Below are 21,734 nucleotides of genomic sequence, written 5' to 3'. Positions count from 1 at the left end.
GGCATATGAGCGGAAATTGCAGCATCATTCCTAGAAAAGACCCTTGGTCTAGTGGTCAAGGCTTATGAACATCACGGATCCACAAAAGACCAGTTAGGTCTAACGGTGGAAACTGGGTCTGTTTTAGCTGCCAGGCCAGCGAGGTAGAAAAAAGATTCTCGAGTTGAAACCCTGGGCTCGGTGTCACTATACTGAGAAGGAAACCCGCCACTGATAACTGGGGAGTAGTTCACCTCCCAAATGCCTCCAATGAGTCGCTGGCGCAAAAAGATCGTCTCATTGTAGCTGCTGAGGAACCCGTACACACAACCAAGATCCTGCATGTAGCGAATCGGTTGAGCAAGCATGACTCGAAGTTCATCCTCCAAATCGTACACGGCCTGCATGGAGTGCACACTGATCCACGGCACAATCAGTTCTCCAACAGCTCTTATCGTGGTGGGTGCTGTACTCATCATCACAGTGCGGCCCGTGCCGACGTAGGGAATGAGGCACGGGTAACCGGCGAACTTAATGTTGGTTTCCTGCAGTATCAGAACCTCTTCAAGTTCCTTCCCAATTCTGCTGTGGAATCTGACCTTAAAGCTTTCCAAATCGTTGATGGGATCGGGTTCGAAGAACTCATGCCATGGAAGCCCTTGTAGGCTGAAAAGTTCATCCTTGGTGTTTGCCTGAACTGCTTCCGAAAAGCCAGACCAACGGATCAAAGGTCCCTCAAACTTGAGATTGGGTAGGGTTGACTTCTCCGCGCTTTCGCCATCCGCGGCACAAAAAGGGCTGATGAAGAGAGCAGGAAGGGCTTGTTGGATGATTTCCTTCCCTCTCCTAGTGCTCAACATATTGCTGTACACAATGTGAAATGTCAGTATCTTGCGCTCATGAAAGAATGAATCATGGGACATGCCTACCGTGAATTCAGAGCGTCAAATAAGGCTGAGGATGGAAGCAAGCTTGAAGGGTTGGGCTGCAAGAGGGATGGGTAGTCAACATACGTTTGGTGGGGGTTGTTATGATTTTATATTGACTGACACCTCAGGTCACTCAATTTGGAAAGAATTCCCTGAAAAATGGCCAGAGATTGTTCTAAAGAGCCGATTTGCTACCTTTGACATTTTAAAAGAGCTTTAGTCGCACGCAGATCCTATTCGCTTGGGAGGAATAAGGCATGCATGAAACCTAAAGCCTCCCTACTACTGTACTTCCGATATTGCAAACTTCAATATTGCATATGTTACCGTTATATTACGAAAATTTTCGTTTCTGAATTCAATTCCATTCTCTGTAAGTCAGGGACAAATACGAAATCAGAATTTTCATAGGAACTGATGATATGGATGTTTGGAAGCACATTGTCGTAGCTCTCTTGATCAACACGCGTTCTGGGTTTCTCTTGACCTCAAATGCACCCATAATGGATCCCGGTGCCATGACTGATACTTCTTGGCTGTGGATAACCATTCGTATGATCTAGAGGCCAAAGTGAGATCAAAGTTCCACACCAGTTTTGCAACAATAGTCCTCATTTCAGCATACGCGAGACTGATACAAAATAAGATTAGCAGGGATATTTCTCACTATCATGTAAAGGTTGATAGCTCACTTCATTCCAATGCAGTTCCGGGGACCAATGCTGAAGGGGGTGATAATCTTGAGATCATCATTTGCAAACCGAGGGTCGCCTAACCATCTTTCTGGGATGAAAGACTGCGGGAGATAAAATCGAGAGGATGATTGATATGATGCCCAAGGGCTGACATGAACGCGGGTCTAATACATATCAATATTTCGGTAGGAGTAGCATAGTAGGGTAGTTGATGGATTCAACTTACCCCCTCGGGAACCCATTCTCCTGCGACTGTAGCACCACCTTCCGGTACTCTTCTGGGCAATCCAGCGGAGGCGGGAGGAAAAATTCTCAATCCTTCCTTGAGGACCGCCATTTCGTATTTGAGGGAATTGACGCTGGTCATGTTAATCTCATCGTCACTCCGGAACGCCGATCTCACTTCGGCTGTGAGTCTATCCAATACATGTGGGTTAAGGCACAGATGATAAGTGAGACCGGACAGTAACGATGCCGTGGTGTCACTTCCTGCTACTACAAAGGTCATCGCATTGAGCTCTAACTCCTGGATGCTGAATGAATCTGCGCGAAGCAGAGGACTCATAAAGTCAGTCCGCGTCGAACCTTGAGGGATACGGCGAGCAACTTTATCCTTGGTGTAAGCGATCATTTGCGCCCTTTCCTCTTTCAAGGTTGCCGGAATGAGGTACTGCAGAAGGGGTTGGATGAGCGGAAGGCGCTGTGCAGAGCCGACCAGAACACTCCACAGATTGTTCTGCGTCATGGTACGCACCCAAGGATGGTAGTCGCCGCTGTCAACACTTCCGAATGGTTCACCAAAGGCTAAGTCGCCAATGACATCAAATGTGATGAGGTTGAACCACTTGCTGAGATCTTGCGGGCCCTGGTGTGCCCTCTCGTGTAATCGCTTGATGAATAGATTGATGAAATTCATCACGGCCGGCTCCTGCTCTCGGATCGCCTTCTCCGAGAAAGAAGAGCCGAGAAGTTTGCGAATCTTCGCATGTTCCGCGTTCTTTGGTGTTGTCACAATGGAGTGTGAGCCACCCAGAGAAAAATAGAAGTCGGGGGATTTGACGAAAGGACCAGAGCCACCCCCGAAGGCATAAATATCTTTCTGGGCTTCCTGGCCGATATAGACCACCTCGTCAGGGGCGATCCGAACCACATCGCCGTACTGCTCATGCAATTCTCGCAATTTGTAAATCAGCTCACCATGAGTGAAGTACCAGAGGGAAGGAAAAAGTGATGCTGCCCAGAGCCTGGGGCCAGGATATTTGCGCAGGGGATGAAAGAAGAGATTGTAGATTCCAAAGCCTGTGACACAAAATAAAGCCTAGATAATCAAGACACAAGTCATTTGAGAGAACAAAGATAAGTGAGATTTGGTACGGTTGCTCACAAAAAGTGTCGCTATAGCTAAAATTTGCCACGCCGTGGACAGATGGATCACAAACACCATGATTATAGCAGTATCTGTGTGATTCTGAATATCAGGGGGTCAGAGGTTAAATGAAGATTATTGACATATTAATACTCCGGAATGGTGGAGAAAGAGAGAGTGCATAAACTGCACAATTTGCAAGATATGTAGAAAAGATGGGGATAAACTTCCAGGATGTGAAATCAAAGGTTGCATTGTGCAACACAAGAACGTAAAAAGTGGGGTTTCGGCATATTTATGCTTTGTATATATTCCTTAATTTAATAAGATCTTCAATTCCACCATTAAGCGCAGGCGGATTTTGAATTGTGGAGGGGAACCCTGTAACCTTGGAAGTGATGTAGATCATTGCCCCAAACGTTGACAGCCCGTCCTAACACGCGTCAGAAACTTATTTATCTGATGGTTTGACATCTTTGAACTCTGGTATTAAGTCCTGCTTACCTACAGAGTCAAATGTCGAGATTTCGAAGAGATGTTCTGCTGGCATTGGGGAGGGCCATTTTCTTTTCAAAGCTGGCGTGTGTACGGGGGCGAGTAGCGGCCATGAGGACGATACCTTTTAGCGTAGCGCTTAGTATTTAGGAATTATGTTATATCTCCTACTATATCTCCTACTATATCTCCTATCTACTATTCCACCTTCTTTTGTACCAGTCTAGATAAATGCTCGAAGGGCTCTAAGGTTTTGTATATAGTAGAATAGAAACGAAACAGAAAAAAGTGAAGTGGTAGGAGAAGGTCTGGTGGAGGTTTCGAACGTACACCCAAAAAGTCTACGATGTATCCAAGTGATAAAGGGGTAGATTAGCTTAGTAGTATTTATGATTTTCTGTCATTTTTTATGTGATATTACAGGTTCTGGCCTCATGGCCGCTACTCGCCTCCGTACGTGTGACTACGCTTACCAATATATTATATCATCCCTTCAAGCCTGAAGTCTACCTGTCCACTACTTGGTACATCACAGAAAATTTGGGCAAGCGTTCAAAACCTCAGGTATAGTACAAATATTAATTGTTTTCGCCGTCTAGTCGCCACGCAAAGTTCGCGACGGATAGCCTCCAATCAATGCTCCCCAGTCGCAGAGTGCTGTGATCTATTTAATAAGCATTAAGAGCAAATATCATATTAGACGGCACATGCCGCTTCTTTAGATGCGCATTCAACTTGTTATACTAGGAAAGACCCCCTCAGGCACATCCGCTCTTTTATTTGCACATAATTTAACTTGTGCTCCAATAGCCGGTGTTTTGAGAATATCTTCCATAGTGAAATCAAAACCAGATTGCTGATATGCCACTACGAAATGGGTCGCTGCTATGAGAGCTTCCCAGTGACTGAAGAATGTTGTATCCATCTCGTCACTCTGTCCGATGACTCTCTACCAGACGGATCGTACCGTCTTCAATATCTGCTCAGTCTCATTTTCTGTCGATGCGACTGAAACCAAGGCCTCCATGGACCCATCTGAGGGCTCATTGTTATTGAAAACAATGTGGCATATCGCTATTACTAATTGGTGGTCCGCTGTACTGGGCCCAAATATGACCTCGCAATTTCAGCTGGGCAAGTTCAAATGTTACAAGTCACAAGAGATACAAAGGCTTAGAATCAATTGGGGCAAATTCCTAGGTATGAGAGATGATGTTTATATACTTTCATGTCCGAGCAGAATGTAACATTTATTGAAACATTGATATCTCAGGGCTCGAAAACTCGGTGGTCTGAATGAACACAAAACGAGTAAATCACAGCTATTCCATGGACAAGAATCGAGGTTTAGTCGTGGAGGGACAATGGCCATGTGGGCCGACTCAGTCTGTATCGAACAAACAACTCCACCGGGAACCTTGGGGTGCTCGAATCTAAAAGGTTCCACAGTCGTGAGTATTGCAGAATCAGACCGTTGCCATCATACGAAGCGTGAATGATCCTTCCTTTGAAATCACCAAGATAAGATAGAATCAAAATCTATGTAGAAGTTAGGTAACGTTACGCTTGAACTGTGCAAGGTCACGTGGAATGTGGACACCTACTGGGTGGATAGGACACCCGCATCTGTGAAATGGTTCATGATTGACTCGAAGCACCATTGAGTTCACGATTGCCCGAAACTCATGCGTTGTGAGGCCTTTTTGCGTCTCGGTGGGTTTGATATGAACAAAACATGCCAGGATTTAATGACATCTGGAGGGAGCCTGGTATGAATATAATGATGTTCGATTTGTCATGTTTTCGAAACATGGAACTCCTCCCTATAAACAGGGTCAATTTTGCGCATTCGTTCTTCTATGCTATAAATAGGTTAACTTCCAAGGTTTATGCTGTGTATTCACCCTGAAATCTGCTCTCTTACAACCATCCATCGCTCCTGGTCCGTAATCTGTCTCAATGAGAAAGTCTAAGGGGCCAAATATGCTGAATCTCCTTGGCTTCAAGACTCATCAAGAAGCTCATCAAGAAGCTCATCTTTTGGAGTGATCCCAAGTATTGGCCTGCGTTTCCAGAAATGGCGATCGATTCCGTCCTGTACACTCCTGGCTTGATCAAGGGTACTTTGGTCAATGTTATAGGTACATTGGTCCCGGATTGTGAGATTCTCGTATGAAGGAGCGATCTTCGCTCCACCATGATAAGGATCTGCGTTCATTAAATCCTGTATACTTCGCGGGGGATGTATATTCAGCAAGGCTGTTGAATGTTCGGGATCTAGAGTCATCAGGTTATGCAAGGAATATCAGGCAGAATCAGGCACGAATAGGCTTTTTTAGGCCCATAGGCATGCCCATCATGGACAAGGAACAAAGGCCCTGTCCATGGGTGGACAATGGACAGGGGTTTTGTCCATGGACAGGCCCATGCCGAAGTCTACTTATAAAACACCGCTGTACCGTAACCTAGTGAGGTAGCGAATCAAGTTGACATTGGCAATCGTGATGTAAAGAATTGAAAAAAGTAAAGAAAAAAAGCTGCTGGCCGGGTTCGAAAGCGCGATCTTTTCAAAGGAAAGTTGACAAAAAATGGTCGGCGGACGATTTTTTTTGGTGAACCTGTCAGACTACATGTCAAAATAAATCATATGACTACAAACATTCATATCCCCTCTCACCCTATTAGTCTTATTTCACTTTCATATTCTATACTAACATTTCCACAGCATTCTCCTCTTTCTTAACTTCGTTTCAGGGCATTAGCGTGAGAAGCTTACGGAGCGCGCGTCACTAGTACCTAGCAGTACACGTGATATGTAGTCGTCAAATGTTTACGTTTACGCCTCTTTGATTGTTCACAGTATATCGCGCGCAATACCTAACGTCACTAGTCTTACAGCATATATAGTATCCAAATCGATAATTCGCATGACATAAGACGCCCCTACACCCTATCCACACACCATGATCTTAGAAAAATGAAAGGGATAATCTCAACATGGAGATTATTACAGCCAGGTAGAAAGAAGAGGCTCAAACTAGTGCATTCAACAAAGCAACTAAAGCTAGAGAGAAGAAAAGGAGAAGTTTTATCTACCACGCAGAAAGAACTTCTGTTTACCACCGAAAGGGAATCTTCCGGTCAACAGGCAAACCCGCTCAGTAAACCACCAAACTCTCGCTTCCACAACATCAGTCTTCGATCATCACAGGTAGTATGAAGAATTGAATTAGGCACATTAGTACATACCCTCATGTCTTCGCTTCTTCCATCCCTAATTATGCTGGCAGCATCATCCCTGCTTCTATGGCCGTTCCACTATTCGCAGATCTGAATCAATTTAGCCAATGAAATAGGGATCAAGGGAAAACAAGACATACACAAGGGCCTTGGCCTTGAGTGCAATTAGGACAGTTAGGGTTCATCTTGTTAAATATGAACGGAAGGAGCGATGTATCGTCAGGCGTTCAATAAAGAGGTCGAAGTGGAACAAGTAGGAATTTTGCAAGGTTACTGGATATTGATAATGCTAGGATAACGTCGGGTTTATATATCTCTTGAGAAGCTGCTTTATCATTATCCACTTCTCTCAAATGCAACCCTACTCCACATAGTCCCCATATACTCAGCTGAACCAAGCTCAGCCACGTAGTCCTTCATAACTACCCCACCGGGAAAAGCCCTCATTTAACAAATAGTATCCAGCATGAATGAATTATTCGTCATACCCACCAAACTAATCTGTATTCGATACCTTGATTCAGCCAACTGACCAATCTCATTGCAGAAGTTTAATCCGCGCCTATGATCTATCATTGGTCGATACCTACCGTGATGCTCCACATCCCCATTGTTTCACGCCCGAGATCTTTTCTTCAGAAAGCGGGAGGGGTATCCGACATCGGGCTTTAAGTTAAAGCATATAATGTGGATCTCGCGGACGGCTTTCATCCAGTCCATTGACGATGAGATTCGGGATGATGGTATAGTCTCGAAAGCCCACTACATCGGTGATGTAAGAGGTGGTTAGTGATTTAGATCGGGAAAAGGATGCGATTTATGTTCGTCGTTATGGTTTTTACTTATGGACTTGTGCAGATGCCAGAGTATTAGCGTACGAGTGGAAGTAAGTACATTGTCGCTGTTTGTGACGGCAGCTAGGAAGGTAAGAAGTGGGGGATGTTTCCGAAACAACAATTGCTTGGCAGATAAATTATCCTCGATCGAGAGTTCTCGATAAACAGATCTCCGGGCATCGTCAGATCAAGATACCAGGATCTAATTGGCTAGTGTCGATCTGCAAGATAATCGGCCAGGTGTGAATTACGTCATGCGGACGTACATGGCTTGCGACCTCCAGCTAAAAGATGAAAGTCTTCGAGGGCCATACTGCCGACATGCGCCACAAGACATGCAGATCTTAGTCTACGCCTATTAGATAGATTAGTTTCGCAGATTATAATATCCTAGTATTCGTCAATCATTTCCTACAATAATGACTCCATGAATCCTAAGCTAACTGAATACTTAACCGAACCGCCATCATAGTAAATCACCTCTATCCCATAAGGGTAAGTGGGATGCAGTTCATCCCAGTAGAAGCGCCGATCCACAATCCAGTAGGCCGGAGGGCACGGATATCAGTCATGAATAGGAAGGCTGGAGGCTACTCTACACCTTTACTATAACGCTAGCTAAGAAAGCAGTGCAGGGACATTTATCGTCGACAGTGGCTGTTAGGTAGAACCACCTACTCCGCGTTTGTTTCCAAGCGAGCCACTACGATTATGCTTAGCTGAATCCAGGTAAACAACGTCCCTTTAGGATGGTGTGTAGCAGTGTAAATATCTTAGTGAGTCTCTGAAACTCGGCGATCTGGACTTGGCTCTCCCTAGTGGGCTCCGGAAAAAGGTGTGTGCGCCAGATGGAGGGCACGAATATACTACGATCCACCCTTCATGACACACCGCTACTTACTTTACTATGCCAAAAAAACAAGCTCAAGCGGTCAAGAATTGCGATGACAGTTTAGTTGCAGACTTGCGATCCGATCCTCCATTGCTGTATGGAAATCAATATCCATTAAAGCCAGTTATCGTCTGCCTCGTCTACTCGATGATGGCACAAGTGACTGTGACTGGTCTGTGTCCGCATGTGTGGCATACAGGGGATTTCGAAAACAGATTACCCCTAAGACACACTGGCTTTCTTTCCCAAAGACCCACAAGCGGGCTAGGCCCAGATCACCTTAAGATCGCCGCACCCCATGGCCAATCATACCAATAAATACCTGTTATAGAGACCAATCACTCGTCTTTTGAGGATTAGCGTCGCCGTAAGTGGGGCGCTGGGAAAGACTGTGTGTGTCTGGGGGGTAATCTGTTTTCGAAATCCCCTGTATTTGAAATACCTTGATTCAGCCAACCGTCCAATCTCACCGTTAGGCGATGTGCTTCGCCGCTTTGCCCAAATTTGGATCCATATTCAATTTGAAAATTATGTCAATAATCCAAAGGAAGGTGAGAAAAAGGGTGTTCCGGTAAGTCGACAACATTGGGCAATTCCAACGGTGGCCAGAGATTATATCTTACAGGCTTTTCGTGGGAAAGCAATCTTCGCCACAAAATGCAGATCGTGATTTTCTAAGCGACCAATGCCGCTGAGGTCAGCGCTGGCTGAAAATTACGGCTTGTATGTGACTTGGTGTGATTCTACTGTACTCACTAGTCAAGACTCTGCAAATCAAATGTTTGGGTTTGAGAAGTATAATGAAATGATGAATTGATTCATATGCTGACTTCAATATAGAGGCAGGAGAGCTTCATTTAAGAATAAACTGGTGGACACGCTGGCCATTTATGTTGCCAATCGCTACCCGACGCTTGCTCAGCTCTACAGATCGTTCGAGCCTCTGGTTGTTAGGCTCCTGCTTGAAGGTGACGACCATTCATCTGAAGATCAATTAAACATTCCCCTAAAGAAGTTGCTAGGAAAGGAAACACATGGATTGCGTGATTTGAAGTTGTTACAGATCCCTGATTTGAAGTTTCTGTCTACATCAGTTGGCTCAAGCCTGATCCATACCCAGAGAACGCAACAAACGGTTACAAAAGACACAATTCAAGGAAATTTATTGGGTCTGCTTTGAAGTAGCACGATTGGAAATCAAGGGTTTTGTTGTCCGTATCGTTTAAAGACACTTCTCTTGCTTGAATCCCTAGTCTTTGAATTTCATCGGAGGAAGGAAAGTCGGGATTCAAGTCTCTGACTTGCTCATAGAGAGATCTGAGAAAAACGTGGGAAGGCATTTGACGGGGAGAAATGGATGAGGGGGTTTCTTGCAAGTAAAAATTTTTGGAAGGTAGAATTGGAGAGGGTAATGGAAGAAATAGAAAAGGGGGAGTAAAAAAAGTCAGGGGACCTTCGGCCTGTCCAGTAATAAGCTTTGAACTCCGAGTGGAACTGCACTTCCATTCTTGAACTACTAAAACACCTTAGTATCAACCACTTCCGACTTTTTGTTTGGACGAAGATTTATGGATATCTTGGAACCCCATCTTTCCCAACTTTCTCGGTCCACTAAAATGGAATCAGTCTAGAAGAGTCTCGGCAGAAATAGACGCGGGTCTTAGCCTTCGAATCATCGAAATTTTATCAAAATCCAATATTCCACGAGAGTAATTCATTCTGACAATAATATCAACGACCGCTCTCGGGTAAAGTTATCAGGGGGTGCGTGCACGAGAACTATTTTCCTATCTTCTTGGCTTTTCCGCATTCCCTTTTCCTTGTTCTCATTCCGCTGTTACTCCCACCCCATCCATCGTTTCCCAAGTTTTTGACTTGATTCACACCGCAACCTAAGGAGATAGAAAATTGAGTTCGGCCAGAATTATAATGTTCGAGGAACCATAGAGAGTTATGTAATTTGAATTGAATGAATATTCTCAACATTATGCCAGATTAAGAATAACTGGATATGCGTTCATGAAGCTTAGGAGTCATTCGAGCGGCGAAAAGCCTCTAGTCTATAAACTTAGGTGCTAGCTAGGTCTGTAGAAGTTGCTTTTAATCTGAAATATTGTCATACTACAATACATGCTTCAAATTAACTTGAAATTTCTTGTTCGTAATGTCAGCTGTCAATCATCTCAAAGTAAAGATGATTTTGTCTGGTCACAAAGACGTCCGAAGATGGATGCACGGTTTCCAAGTAGCACATCCGGAGTGTCATACTCAGCAACTCTGCCTTCGTCAATGACAGCGATTCGATCAAAGTCCAAGAGAGTATGAGCTCTATGTGCAACTACAATAATGGTACACCCCGAAAACTCCTTTCGAATTACCTGTTGCATCAGTCGATCCGTCTCATCATCCACAAGGCTTGTAGCTTCGTCCAGGAGTAAGATTTTCTGTTTCATGGTGATAGCCCTTGCTAGGCAGATGAGCTGGCGTTGGCCCGCAGACAATGGCAGATCATATATCCTCGCATCTAGACCTCCATGTGCCATTACATAGTCCCTCAACTCCACCTTTTCTAGAGCCCCAAGGACTTTGTCATCATCAATTGCTTTGAATGACGCAATATTCTCTCTGATAGTACCTGGAAATAGAATAGGCTCCTGAGGTATGACGGTCATTCTGCTGCGAATCGTGTCGCGAGGGCAAGACTGTAGACTAATGCCATCAATGCTGATGTCTCCGCTCTGTACTTCCACCATGCGAAGAAGAGCGAGAATGAGTGAGCTTTTGCCACTTCCTGTGCGTCCACAAATCCCGAGCTTGGATCCAGGAGGGATGTACAATGATATTTGTCGAAGAATGGGAGATGCACCTGGTTTGTACGCCATGTCGGCACCTTGAAAGATTATGGAACCCTCTGATGGCCACGTAGAAGGTGGATCCTGATTCTCCAGAGGAAGATCTTCAGTGGGAACTTTCTCAAAGCTCCGAACTCGAGTGATAGCACCTATACTTGTCTCCATCAATGTCCAGAAGTTGATGAGCTCAGCGAGCTGCTGATTAAAGGTGATCAAGGAGATAAGGGAGACTCCGACTGGCCCAATGTTAGGTACGAAAACGGATAAAACGGCCAGCATGACTGCAACACCCGCGACAACTAGATCCAATACTAGGGTCAGCCAGCGTTGAACAACAAACAGGAAATAGTAAGGTTTCTGGGATTCCTGAAGTAGTTTTCTGTACTCCTCTTGGAAGCTGTGTTGCCAGCCAAAAGCACGAATCGTGATGATACCATTGAGTGTCTCGGTAAACTGCGTGTATAAGGGTGACTTTGATTCTAGATCCAGATGGCGGAGTTGCCTCGATGTGCGAAGGTAGAATTTCTGGATCCAGTAGATTGCAAAAACCGAAAGTAGAATGAGAGGAGCCATAAACTTTGCACCAACACAGATGAATGCCGCACTCATCACACACTGAATGAAGTTATTGGAAGTTTTCAGAAACTCTCCTGGAAGTGATCGATCAATCAAAGTCATGTCTTGGCTGAAGCGATTGAGGATGATCCCTGAATCGGTTGACGTGAGCCAATGAAGCGGTGCCTTTTTAACCTTGTTGACTAGAAATTCATGGATGTTGCATGATGATGTGGGAACGATACGGCAAAAGACTAGCCACATGCTGAAAGCCCAGATACCAGCCCCGGCTGTGGCCAAAATTGCATAGACACTGATATACCGCGATAAATGACCAAATGGCACTCGCAAATTCTCCTCTGCCCACCACTGAACCCATATATCTGATTTTCATCTTAGTGTTATGACACGGTAGAAGGAGTTCCTATGCACTCACTAGTAAACTGGGAGCAAAATACGCCAATAATGAGAGCCCCAGCATAGATAATGATAGAAAATCGGCCAGATGCTCGGAAATAGTAAGCATAGTCGCTCAAGTCCCCTCTCTTTCTTGAAGGATTCTCGTCAGTTCCTGCTATATTTGCGAGAGGTGTTGCAAATGTTGCCTCCACTGGATGCCTGTGAGGGGGAGCTGAACATTCTGCTCCACCCTCGAGCAAGCGAGCTTTGAATGTCTTAAGCTCTCGAGGGGGGCCCTGCTCCCTAATCTTTCCATCATCAAATATAATGGCGTTATTGGCTTCAGGAACGTAGCTCCAGTCATGTGTCGCTAAGATAACAGCCGTTCCGTTCTGACGCAGGATACCCTGAGATCCAAAGACACGGGCAAAGACCTGAGCAGAAGTGGAGGCATCAAGGGCGCTGAGAGAATCATCAAAGAGGGCTAGCTTTGTTCTAGCATAAACCGCACGTGCAATAGCAATACGCTGCCGTTGTCCACCACTCATTGAAAGGCCGTTGCTGCCAATTACCGTGTGCTCCTTTTGAGGAAGAGACTCAATATCGTGATCCAGCGCAGTCGAAAATACGACAGTTCGATACCATTCCTCGTCATAAGGAAGTGGGTGACAAATGTTATCACGAATAGATCGGTTACGAACCCATGTCTTTGTATCGCAGAATGCAATTTCGGCCGCGTTGACGTGAATGAAGCCCTTTAAACAAGGCACCTCACCCAATATTGCTTTCAGCAAGGTGCTTTTCCCCGACCCAACAGGGCCCACAAGCACATTCAATGAGGCAGGAGATATATTGATGTTCATGTTTGATATTGTGGCTGCTGATTTGCGTTGCCAACCAAAGTCAGCCTGATGAATTTGAACGAGATCGTTAGTCTGAGCATTTGGTGTTGAAGCGTTGTTTGGCTGAACTTCCAGGGAAATTCCAACTTGGGATTCCTCAACCTGGCTAGAAGCCATCGGCTGCAGCGAGGGAGGAATAAGGCGATCGTCAAGTTTAGAGTCAGCTGAAAGGTATGCTTGAATCCTGTCAAGGCACTCCAAAGCCCCAGTTACCTTTGGGCCTGAATAAATGAGGTTCGATAATGGACTGCTCAATAGAGAGACAATGGAGAGCGTGGTAAAAGCCGCGGATACTGTCAAGGGACTGCGGCCTGTGTGGAGCGCGATACCGGTATAGATGCTCAGGGTAAGCACTGGAGTCAGGTTCGTAATAGTACCCGCTAAATGCATTTGTAAGTACTGTGCTCCAAATAAAAAATATATGATGAAATTAGCTAACCAAGTAGGTTCATTTTGACCATCATGTGTCGAAATCGTTTCTGTTGACTGAGCTCGTTGATTCGGAATCGCTGCAATATCAAGGAAAGGCTGTCCTTGAGACCGAGCATTTTGATGGTTGAGCTACCATTGAGATAGCTGGTTGCAAATGCCACTCTCTGCCGTACAGCCTGCATCCATGATTTTTGTCGACTGGGTGTTGACTTTGAAAGAAAATGTGTAGAGACAAAAGCTAGTACAGAAGCAAGCGCAGGAATGGCCGCTGCCCAAGCAACTTGGCGCTGCAACAAGAATAACGCAATACCAGTCTCGATGGGGCTTGCCCAAACTTCGTGCATATTTTGAACTCCAAATGCGATATTATCGATGTCATTACTCATCAGAGTCAGAGCTGCTGTGTCGCTATATTCACCGAGTTTCAAGGTAAGGGTTTTCTCAAAAATCAGGGATACAATGGCACCTCTAATCTTTGTTATCAGCCGGAAGTTATGATGTTGATGGAGACAGCTGAAGACCTGCGAATAGCTATCATCAGAGATTACGCACAAATTAACGAGATAGGCGATACTCACCCCTTTAAGTAAAAATACCAGAGCAAATGCTCCTATCAAACCGTAACCATCGTTCTTGTTTGGTTGACTTCCCTGAACATAGTTGGTCAAGGCTGTAATGAGGAACGGCTGAGCATACGTGAGCGGGATGACTGCTAGCCTAGCCATGAATGCCCATATAACCGAAGATTTGAATGTCCACATGACGGAGTAGGCTAAACCAATGCGAGAGGGTTTGGAGGTTTTGGGGGCTTTCGTGACTTTCAGAACAATTATTATAAAACACATCTAGTTTGGATATTACTCACCTTGGTTCCATCGCATGGCGAGTTGACGATGCAGTGCGTCTGCTGACATATTTCGGTCCATATGCGGTAAATTATCCACAGACAATATGTTCTTGAACCCAAGATAGAGAAAAGAGTTGATCCACCAAAAGAAAGCGCGGCTATATAGGCCATGGACCTCCTCGTCTCCATGCCGTTCTCTCCGATTAAGAAAGGATTTATGCTTCGATTGTGCCTCCAGGTAGAACCAGATAATTTTCAATATCATGCCTGCTGTATATATTCCAGCAATGACTGTGCTAGATGCGAACCACAGACTTCTGACGCGTACAACATCAAAAAGAAGTGACACGGACAACGCAATGTTGAGGATGTTAGATGGGCATATCGAAAAGACGTGTTCCCGATGCGACAGTAAGTGAAGTCCGACTGACGAAAAGAAAGCCAAGGCGGCTGCTGCTAATGAGGCGTTTGTTCGCGGTGCATGGGGGAGGAACCATACGACTAATAAGGAGAGTTGAGTTACCCCAACAGCTTGGCCAAATATCTAATTAAAGTGTACCTGTTAGAATCAAATGGCCCAGGCATAGTATAGTGAAAATAAATATACCAGTTTTGCCCAGTAGAGCCAGCTTTGTGACACTTTGCGGATCCGTGACTGGCGTAGTTGGTTGTAACGAAAAGGGAGTGCTAGTAACAGAAGGATGGAAGGCACAATTGAGAAGAAGTACTCTTCGAATAACAGCGTGAAGTCAAAGCCTCCTCGACAATGACTCACCCGGGGACCTAAGGTATTGTCCCCACAGGTATGAATATTCTCCATCTGTTGCAAGGATTTCTTGTATCCCAGAGTGCGTACGGAGAGGAGGAGCATGGCCTCGTTCAAAGGTGGAAAGGGGAGAGAAGCGGGGGTGATCACTCGTACCCTTATTCAAAGGAGTGCATAGATCACATAAATGACCGACTAGCAATAAAGAAAAGGTTCTTTGCGTTGATACGTAATGCATAGTACTCCATGATGTTGACTGATTGCATTAGAGCGTGTGGAATATGGGTGTAGGCTATCGGACCTCCGTTCGGACTCCTACTACACTACAGGGATCTACAGCGCAAACCAATCATAGTACGACGATAAGAAATGTACACGAATCAATCTGCTATTAATTGTTTTGATTTATCCGCTAAATTGCAAAGGTTCGAAAAAGCTATGTATCATTTGTCGACAGCTGATCTATCGGCCAGGGGAGGAAACGGCTACATGATGCAGTCCGTAAGTCTTGTAAATAATTGAGCTACTTCAGTAACCCCCACTAATGAGCCTTGCTCCTTACTTACTAGACACACATTCTCCCAAAGCGGGCCAGGGGATGAACACTAGCATTCAAGATGGTCGGTCTTCTCTACAGTCTACTATTTAACATGCCAACCCATCCCTCAAGCTTGTAATATTGGTTGGAAACTACGATTCCATCTCGACCAAAAGTGCTCGGAATCTCTCCTTGCGACGTACGAACAGGTAAAAAAAGCCCATAGCCCAGCAGTTAATTGACTTTGACCGAGAATATCTCGAATTATTTGCCAGCCCGAGCCTCCAATTTGATGATTTCTTGATTGCATACCAAACCGCGATGAGATCCACCACCGGCATTGGGATTAATTATGAACCGTCTCTGATTGTCAGTCACCTCCCCTAGAAGAGAAGACTTTCAATCTAGCAAAGACTCTCGCACCCGGGATGCGACTACCAGACTTCCAGATGGTCAACCAAGCAGACGGTGTACCAACAACTTTCTATCATCGGCTCACGATGAATGGCCGATTCCGTCTTCTGATCTTTGCAGGATACATCTCCACACAGCCCGTGTACAATAAATTGTTGGGACTCGGAGAGTAGTCGACAGGCTTCCTGCGTGTGAACCCAGGCATTGAAGCAATCACGGTTCATTACAGCAAGCGGGCTGATCTGAATTAATGGGCTTACCTGCAATTTTCTACCTGCAGAACGATGCTAATGGTTGGGACTACTTCAGAGTCTATGCCGATGTCGGCAGCTATCACGATGGACATGGACAGGCCCATAACCGCTTTGGTATTGATCAGAATGATTCAGAATGATAGATTTGTAGTTCTCATGCGTCCCAACGGTTATGCACGTCTTGTTTGTCGGATGGAGCAGACAAGCCAGATATCATCCTTTTTTGAAGGCCTTTTTCAGGGAGCCCATGGGGAGGTCATCCGTTCAACCGGATTTTGATACCGCGAAAAAGTTTGTAGATCTGATCAATACGATTTATCCATCGGGCAAGGCAAGGCCCAACAATGAAATGCTTGAATCTTCGGATGGTATCGTTTCCTTGACTCCATGTGGGAAATATGCAAACTTTGAAGACCAAATTCAATTCAACAATGGCATCAATTGATCTCAAGTGCTATGTAAATCGGGCTTTTTTCCATAAAATCCACAAAAACAACCACCTCGATAAATATGCCACAGACCTTGCTCACTTTCAACAACAACTAAATACCAGACAAGAGTGTTGAAGGTAAAGTTTTATCGACGGCCCAGCCTCAGGTGCTCAAGAATGCGCTATAAATGGGATGGGGTAGAAATGTGGGGGGTGATAAAATGTAATATTGCAATCTAAATCAAATTACCATGGTCAAACTGAAACCCATCCTTTTCGCTTTGCATACAGTGACTTTTTGATTGATTTTCCCAAAAGATTTCTTGCAGACTGACAATCAAACTTTCTCATCTCAAAGCAGGAAGTCTGTTTTACTCGGCATCTTCATTCACTTTCACCATATCAAGGTGGCGGAAAATTATCCATAGTGAGACCCCCGCATCGCCCAGGATCCCGGTCAAAATAGCATACATAGTAACTAAGTGGGGGTCTTCGGAGAGTGGAGTAAAGGCCAGAGCAAGACAGGCTCCAATTCCACCCATACCGAGCCAGATAGCCTGAACCAATGTCTTCATGCTCTTGGGGGCCTTGTTATAGGCATACTCAGTCCCCGTGGTAAAGCAGAAGACCTCTGCCAACGATCCACCAAAGTAGATGGGGATCTGGAGAAAGACCGAAACCTGATTTGGGATCGTCCGGTCCTTCGCCCCGGCACATGCAAGGGGATGATCGTAGCATGGGCCGGCCTGGTAGATAAGTTTCTGAATTCCAGTGGTGTAAGCCATGGCAAATGCAAGAACGAGGAATCCAACTGTCATGCGTGCGATCGGTCCAAATGAAACTCTCCACTTCGTAAGAAAAGGATAGAGCCCCTTCTGAATTATGGGCGCAACGATGATTCCGGAAATAGCCCCTGCAACCTTCATCATGTCGTTCGGGATACCGTAGGTTTCCATCTGCCCAGCCTGTGAGATCAAATTGTTGAAGGTCTGGTTATAGCAGAGCCAGTGGATGGGGAAGAGAAGCCTTGGGTCTCATTAGCAGTGGATATAGACTAGAAGAATTAATGACTTACAAAACTCGGCTGGTGAGTAGACTCAATTTAATGTCCTCGATGAACGAATCTGTCCAGGGAACGTGGCGACCATGTTTCTGAAGCTGAGCGTCTGGCTTTGCGGCTTCCATTTTGAAGCCGCCCGTAATTCCAAGACGGAGCGCTGTGCATACCTGCGGCATGATGTTGGTGGTAGGCACAACTCGAACTAGAGTATCCACGGATTAGCGAGCAATTATCATATAGGAGCTTTTGCCTACTCACTGAAGTATTTGCGTCCGAAAAGGACCGGGAGCAAGGCAAGCCACATAGCACAACATGGAACCAAGTATGCGACCCAGTAGCCGACATATCGCTCCAGTAACGGTGTGGAATCGGCCAGGAAACCAATGATATTGATTGTCCTGAGTTACAATTTAGCATAGGTCCCAGCAGAGACCGCGAAGAGAAAGCACGCACCAGTAATAAACATTGTAAATGTAGGTAATAGTCAATTCCCGGTCAGCGACAAATTTCCTTCCCTTCTTAGTCCTAATGCAAAATTCCTCCTCATCGTATTGGTCGGCTGCTTAGAATCAGCACATGGTCACGACTTGTGGCACTACCGAAGCAACTCACCGATGAAAGGCACCACAGTGGCATTGAATGCACCAGATCCAATAGACATGAGGACGCAAGCAGCGATTACACCACCCAAGGCGGCCCCTTCACGGATGGCGACAGGCAGTGACGTTCCGAATAGAATAGTGGCACCAACGGCCTCAATACTATGACAACGTTAGCATTTGGAGATGGAAGGGGCAGATCACAGGGATCAAAGGTCGTTATACATAGCAGCGTAGATCATGGTCTTGTGGCGGCCCAGCCAGCTATCGGCAACAACGGCGGCAGGTACAGGGGCAATGTATGATGCAATAAACAAGACATTGACAATGTTTGAAGCTGTAGCCTGGCCGAGTCCGAGAGCTCCGGGAACCTCTCCGCCAGGCGCATTTTGCAGGTAATTCTCGGGCAAGCTCGTCAGCAAGGAAACGTTACCTAGCAGGGGCGGTAGAGGGAGGACGTACGCAGTGGAGCAGTTGCCCCATACCAGACAAAGCGTTCCAGTATGCCCGCAATACAGGCTACCCAAACGCGACCGGGAACATTATCGACGACGTGGAGAAGATCGCGCACTTCATCTTCGGTGGCTACGCGACGGTCGTCCGAGGCAGTAATACTGTGAGTAGATTGGAGAGACACACGATCTTCCAACTTAGAATCAAGACTTGTGTCCTGTTCTATTTTGGCGAAAGAAAGAAGAGCCCCGTTATCAGCATTGCCGTTCTTTTCTTCAACTTGAGAAGTCATTACCAACCGTGACTGTAGATGAGGCTCTGCGGTGGTATTTGCAGAGCCGTGCACATCAAGCATCGAGCCTGACGTTTTGACTATCGCTCGTTCGTTTGACATCGTAGGGGTACCGAATGGGTCTGGGTTCGGAGGTAGAAGAAAGAAGAAAATTGATTGCAAGAGGGTGAAAAAGACAGCTAGGGGTGCGTTGGGGTGGAAATCGGTCAGCCCTTCATCTATTCGGGGGCCGAATCCGGGGTCCGAAGTGGTCCGGCGGTGACAGGGTTGAGCCATTGCAACCCTATAAAAGTACGAATACTCGATCTCCCAAGAGAGGAATGTAACTTTGCTTACACTAGAAATGTGCGAATAATGCGCTTTTACTCCTGGAAAATTACATCCACTAATGACACGCTCACGCTGGTAGCTACAGTGGGTCACAATACCCCGGAAAATCCATTACTAACCACATAACTAACTATACATGGGCCTTGAGTAAAGTCGTTGCCACCCGTACATAAAATAATGATAAGTATTCGTCACTTCCTTCTTACCAATTACATCATGTGTTCATCTACCAGACCTGAGAATTATTTAAGTATAATGATAACGTTAAAGTCCATGTCTCTCGTCCTGTCCCATATTCCACAAGCTGGCCAGATCCCACTCGAAGTATTCTGACATGAGTGATGCGACTGCGAATGACAACACAGCATCCGAAAAATCTGGTGTCAAATTCTCCGAAAGCAAGCCCATAGATGTGTTTGAAATTCTCTCAATAAATAAATCCCCACCCTCGATTGATTGGGATGGGTAAGTGAAAGGCGGATTTAGTGGTGAACCAGTCATGCTCACGCGTTGCTGTGGGAGGTTGCTGCCAGAGATAGAGAGAAGTATTTCAATTTTCTACGTCTACTCTCGTTTATTCTTCCCAGAATGACTCTCCTCGGCTGTATTTTCCGACAATTTGTCTCAACCTCCCAGCTCCTCGCAACTCTCAGCCTTCAAGGCCAAACAATCTTCATCACAGGCGCCAACACAAGCGGAAAGCCTCTATTTAGAACTTACATAGGCAAGCACCAATGCTTTTGAAATTGAGAATTAAGTAATATATATACAACCTAAACAGATGTATAATCGATGAATCAACTTCCTTATGAGGCATTCCGTAACTTCAATGCTTCCATTTCCATAGCGTCGGCAAGAGCCTGCCCGGGCCTGTAGCGCACGGACGTTAACTGGCTTCCGGGAGGCCCCGAGCGGGAAGATCCGAACAGACGCGGATGATCTTCCAGAGCGCAGTTGAAAGTGCTGACCAAGCCGTAACAGAACATCTAATTTAAATTGAAGTTCGTCTTTCTCTTGTTTAGCAATCTTGAGATTCCCTGATGAGGTTACCGCCTCCGTAAAGCCGAGAGCTGCAGATTGCGAACTGAACTTGCCACGTTCTCTGGAATTATTTCGCAGGGTCTATTTTTTAATCAAATAATCGCCATGGCCAGGGAGGAATTTTTGAAAGTCACCCCCTTGGTTGAGAAAATTACCTGGAGGAGCAAACTCTCGACCCTTGAGTCGACCTACAACTATTACGCGCTATTCTTCCGACTTGAAATGTCGACGAAGCCAAGTGGCTGGTTTGCTGAAGGCTGCTCTTGAGCAACCCCTCAGTCAGATTCGTCATATCTGCAGCATAATCGAGAAGGAATCCGTAGGCGGCCATTGGTTCTTCAAAAAGAAAAACAGCACTGGTCGTTTCGTCGCCCAATGGCTAGACTCTGGGGACGATAGCGGCAAATACCCTTCTTTCAAGGGCATTACGAAGGCCAGCTTCTGCAATTCTGCGTTGGACGATCTGGATCTCTGGGTTGAGCCTCCGATGGCATATGGAGAAAAGCCAGATGCCCACCCGGATAATAGTCTAGTTGTGGCGGTCTACACGGCCAATTTTATCCAAGGCTTTTATCACGCATAGACATCACTACAGTAACAATGTTATGGAATAGGCTATCCTCACTCACCAGCTAGCTGAGCAGCTCTGCGATCGTCAAAAATACAGCGACCTCCTTCTAGTATCCCTGCCTCGACTGATCCGGCACCAGATCGTCACCCAAAGCATATTCTAGAGGAGATGCTACTCTTCCATAAGTCCAAGAGCAAGGAAGCTGACTGAATATCTCCAACAGACGGATCCTGAATCTCAACATGCGCTGCCTTTTCTGCATTACTTGGCGCCCAGCTTCGCGTTTGCGGGCCTCAGCACTCAAGCAATATGCCCAGCTGTTCTGGGTTGAGGCTATTGAGATGCGTCGAAGAATGCGTAGCCCCAAGCTCTCAGCACGTATTAATGTCTCGCACTTGATCAAATGCTGCACCTCTGCCGTCAGCAACCGCAGGAGAGGCCATTTCTGAGTGACCGTTCCCCAGGTCAGCGTTGTACATCCGTGCGCAGACCAACAGCATCACCCAGGAGCCAGGAGGCCCTCGAACAGACACTAGATATGGTGGTCACTGCCTGTGACAAGATTTT

General features: G+C 45.8%; 7 protein-coding genes across 7 annotated transcripts; 1 reads left to right on the top strand and 6 right to left on the bottom strand.

Moving 5' to 3' along the window:
• Positions 1-71: 71 nt before the first annotated feature.
• Positions 72-839, bottom strand: N7520_006452 (uncharacterized protein; the record flags this gene model as incomplete). Its single annotated transcript, XM_057140386.1, has 1 exon — positions 72-839. The coding sequence occupies one exon, from the start codon at positions 837-839 to the stop codon at positions 72-74; it is 768 nt and encodes a 255-aa protein (XP_056994392.1).
• Positions 840-1,596: 757 nt separating this feature from the next.
• N7520_006451 (cytochrome P450) lies at positions 1,597-3,047 on the bottom strand (the record flags this gene model as incomplete). The annotated part of the gene is made up of 3 exons (XM_057140385.1): positions 1,597-1,767; positions 1,830-2,921; positions 2,988-3,047. The coding sequence occupies 3 exons, from the start codon at positions 3,045-3,047 to the stop codon at positions 1,597-1,599; spliced, it is 1,323 nt and encodes a 440-aa protein (XP_056994391.1).
• Positions 3,048-4,811: 1,764 nt separating this feature from the next.
• Positions 4,812-5,125, bottom strand: N7520_006450 (uncharacterized protein; the record flags this gene model as incomplete). The annotated part of the gene is made up of 2 exons (XM_057140384.1): positions 4,812-5,003; positions 5,024-5,125. The coding sequence occupies 2 exons, from the start codon at positions 5,123-5,125 to the stop codon at positions 4,812-4,814; spliced, it is 294 nt and encodes a 97-aa protein (XP_056994390.1).
• Positions 5,126-10,615: 5,490 nt separating this feature from the next.
• Positions 10,616-12,103, bottom strand: N7520_006449 (multidrug resistance protein MDR; the record flags this gene model as incomplete). The annotated part of the gene is made up of 1 exon (XM_057140383.1): positions 10,616-12,103. The coding sequence occupies one exon, from the start codon at positions 12,101-12,103 to the stop codon at positions 10,616-10,618; it is 1,488 nt and encodes a 495-aa protein (XP_056994389.1).
• Positions 12,104-12,240: 137 nt separating this feature from the next.
• N7520_006448 (uncharacterized protein) lies at positions 12,241-14,453 on the bottom strand (the record flags this gene model as incomplete). The annotated part of the gene is made up of 2 exons (XM_057140382.1): positions 12,241-13,520; positions 14,438-14,453. 2 exons carry the CDS (start codon positions 14,451-14,453, stop codon positions 12,241-12,243), a joined length of 1,296 nt encoding a protein of 431 aa, XP_056994388.1.
• A 2,739-nt stretch (positions 14,454-17,192) lies between these two features.
• Positions 17,193-19,501, bottom strand: N7520_006447 (Proton-dependent oligopeptide transporter family; the record flags this gene model as incomplete). Its single annotated transcript, XM_057140381.1, has 7 exons — positions 17,193-17,847; positions 17,897-18,083; positions 18,140-18,279; positions 18,335-18,440; positions 18,494-18,642; positions 18,706-18,891; positions 18,939-19,501. 7 exons carry the CDS (start codon positions 19,499-19,501, stop codon positions 17,193-17,195), a joined length of 1,986 nt encoding a protein of 661 aa, XP_056994387.1.
• Positions 19,502-20,701: 1,200 nt separating this feature from the next.
• On the top strand, positions 20,702-21,179 carry N7520_006446 (Transferase; the record flags this gene model as incomplete). Its single annotated transcript, XM_057140380.1, has 2 exons — positions 20,702-20,841; positions 20,897-21,179. The coding sequence occupies 2 exons, from the start codon at positions 20,702-20,704 to the stop codon at positions 21,177-21,179; spliced, it is 423 nt and encodes a 140-aa protein (XP_056994386.1).
• Between the last annotated feature and the right edge of the window lie 555 nt (positions 21,180-21,734).

The sequence above is a fragment of the Penicillium odoratum genome (assembly GCF_028828045.1).
Source record: "Penicillium odoratum strain IBT 22623 chromosome Unknown utg000005l_segment0_segment0, whole genome shotgun sequence".
Taxonomy (NCBI): Eukaryota; Fungi; Ascomycota; class Eurotiomycetes; order Eurotiales; family Aspergillaceae; genus Penicillium; species Penicillium odoratum.
This window is presented reverse-complemented; position numbering and strand designations above follow the sequence as displayed.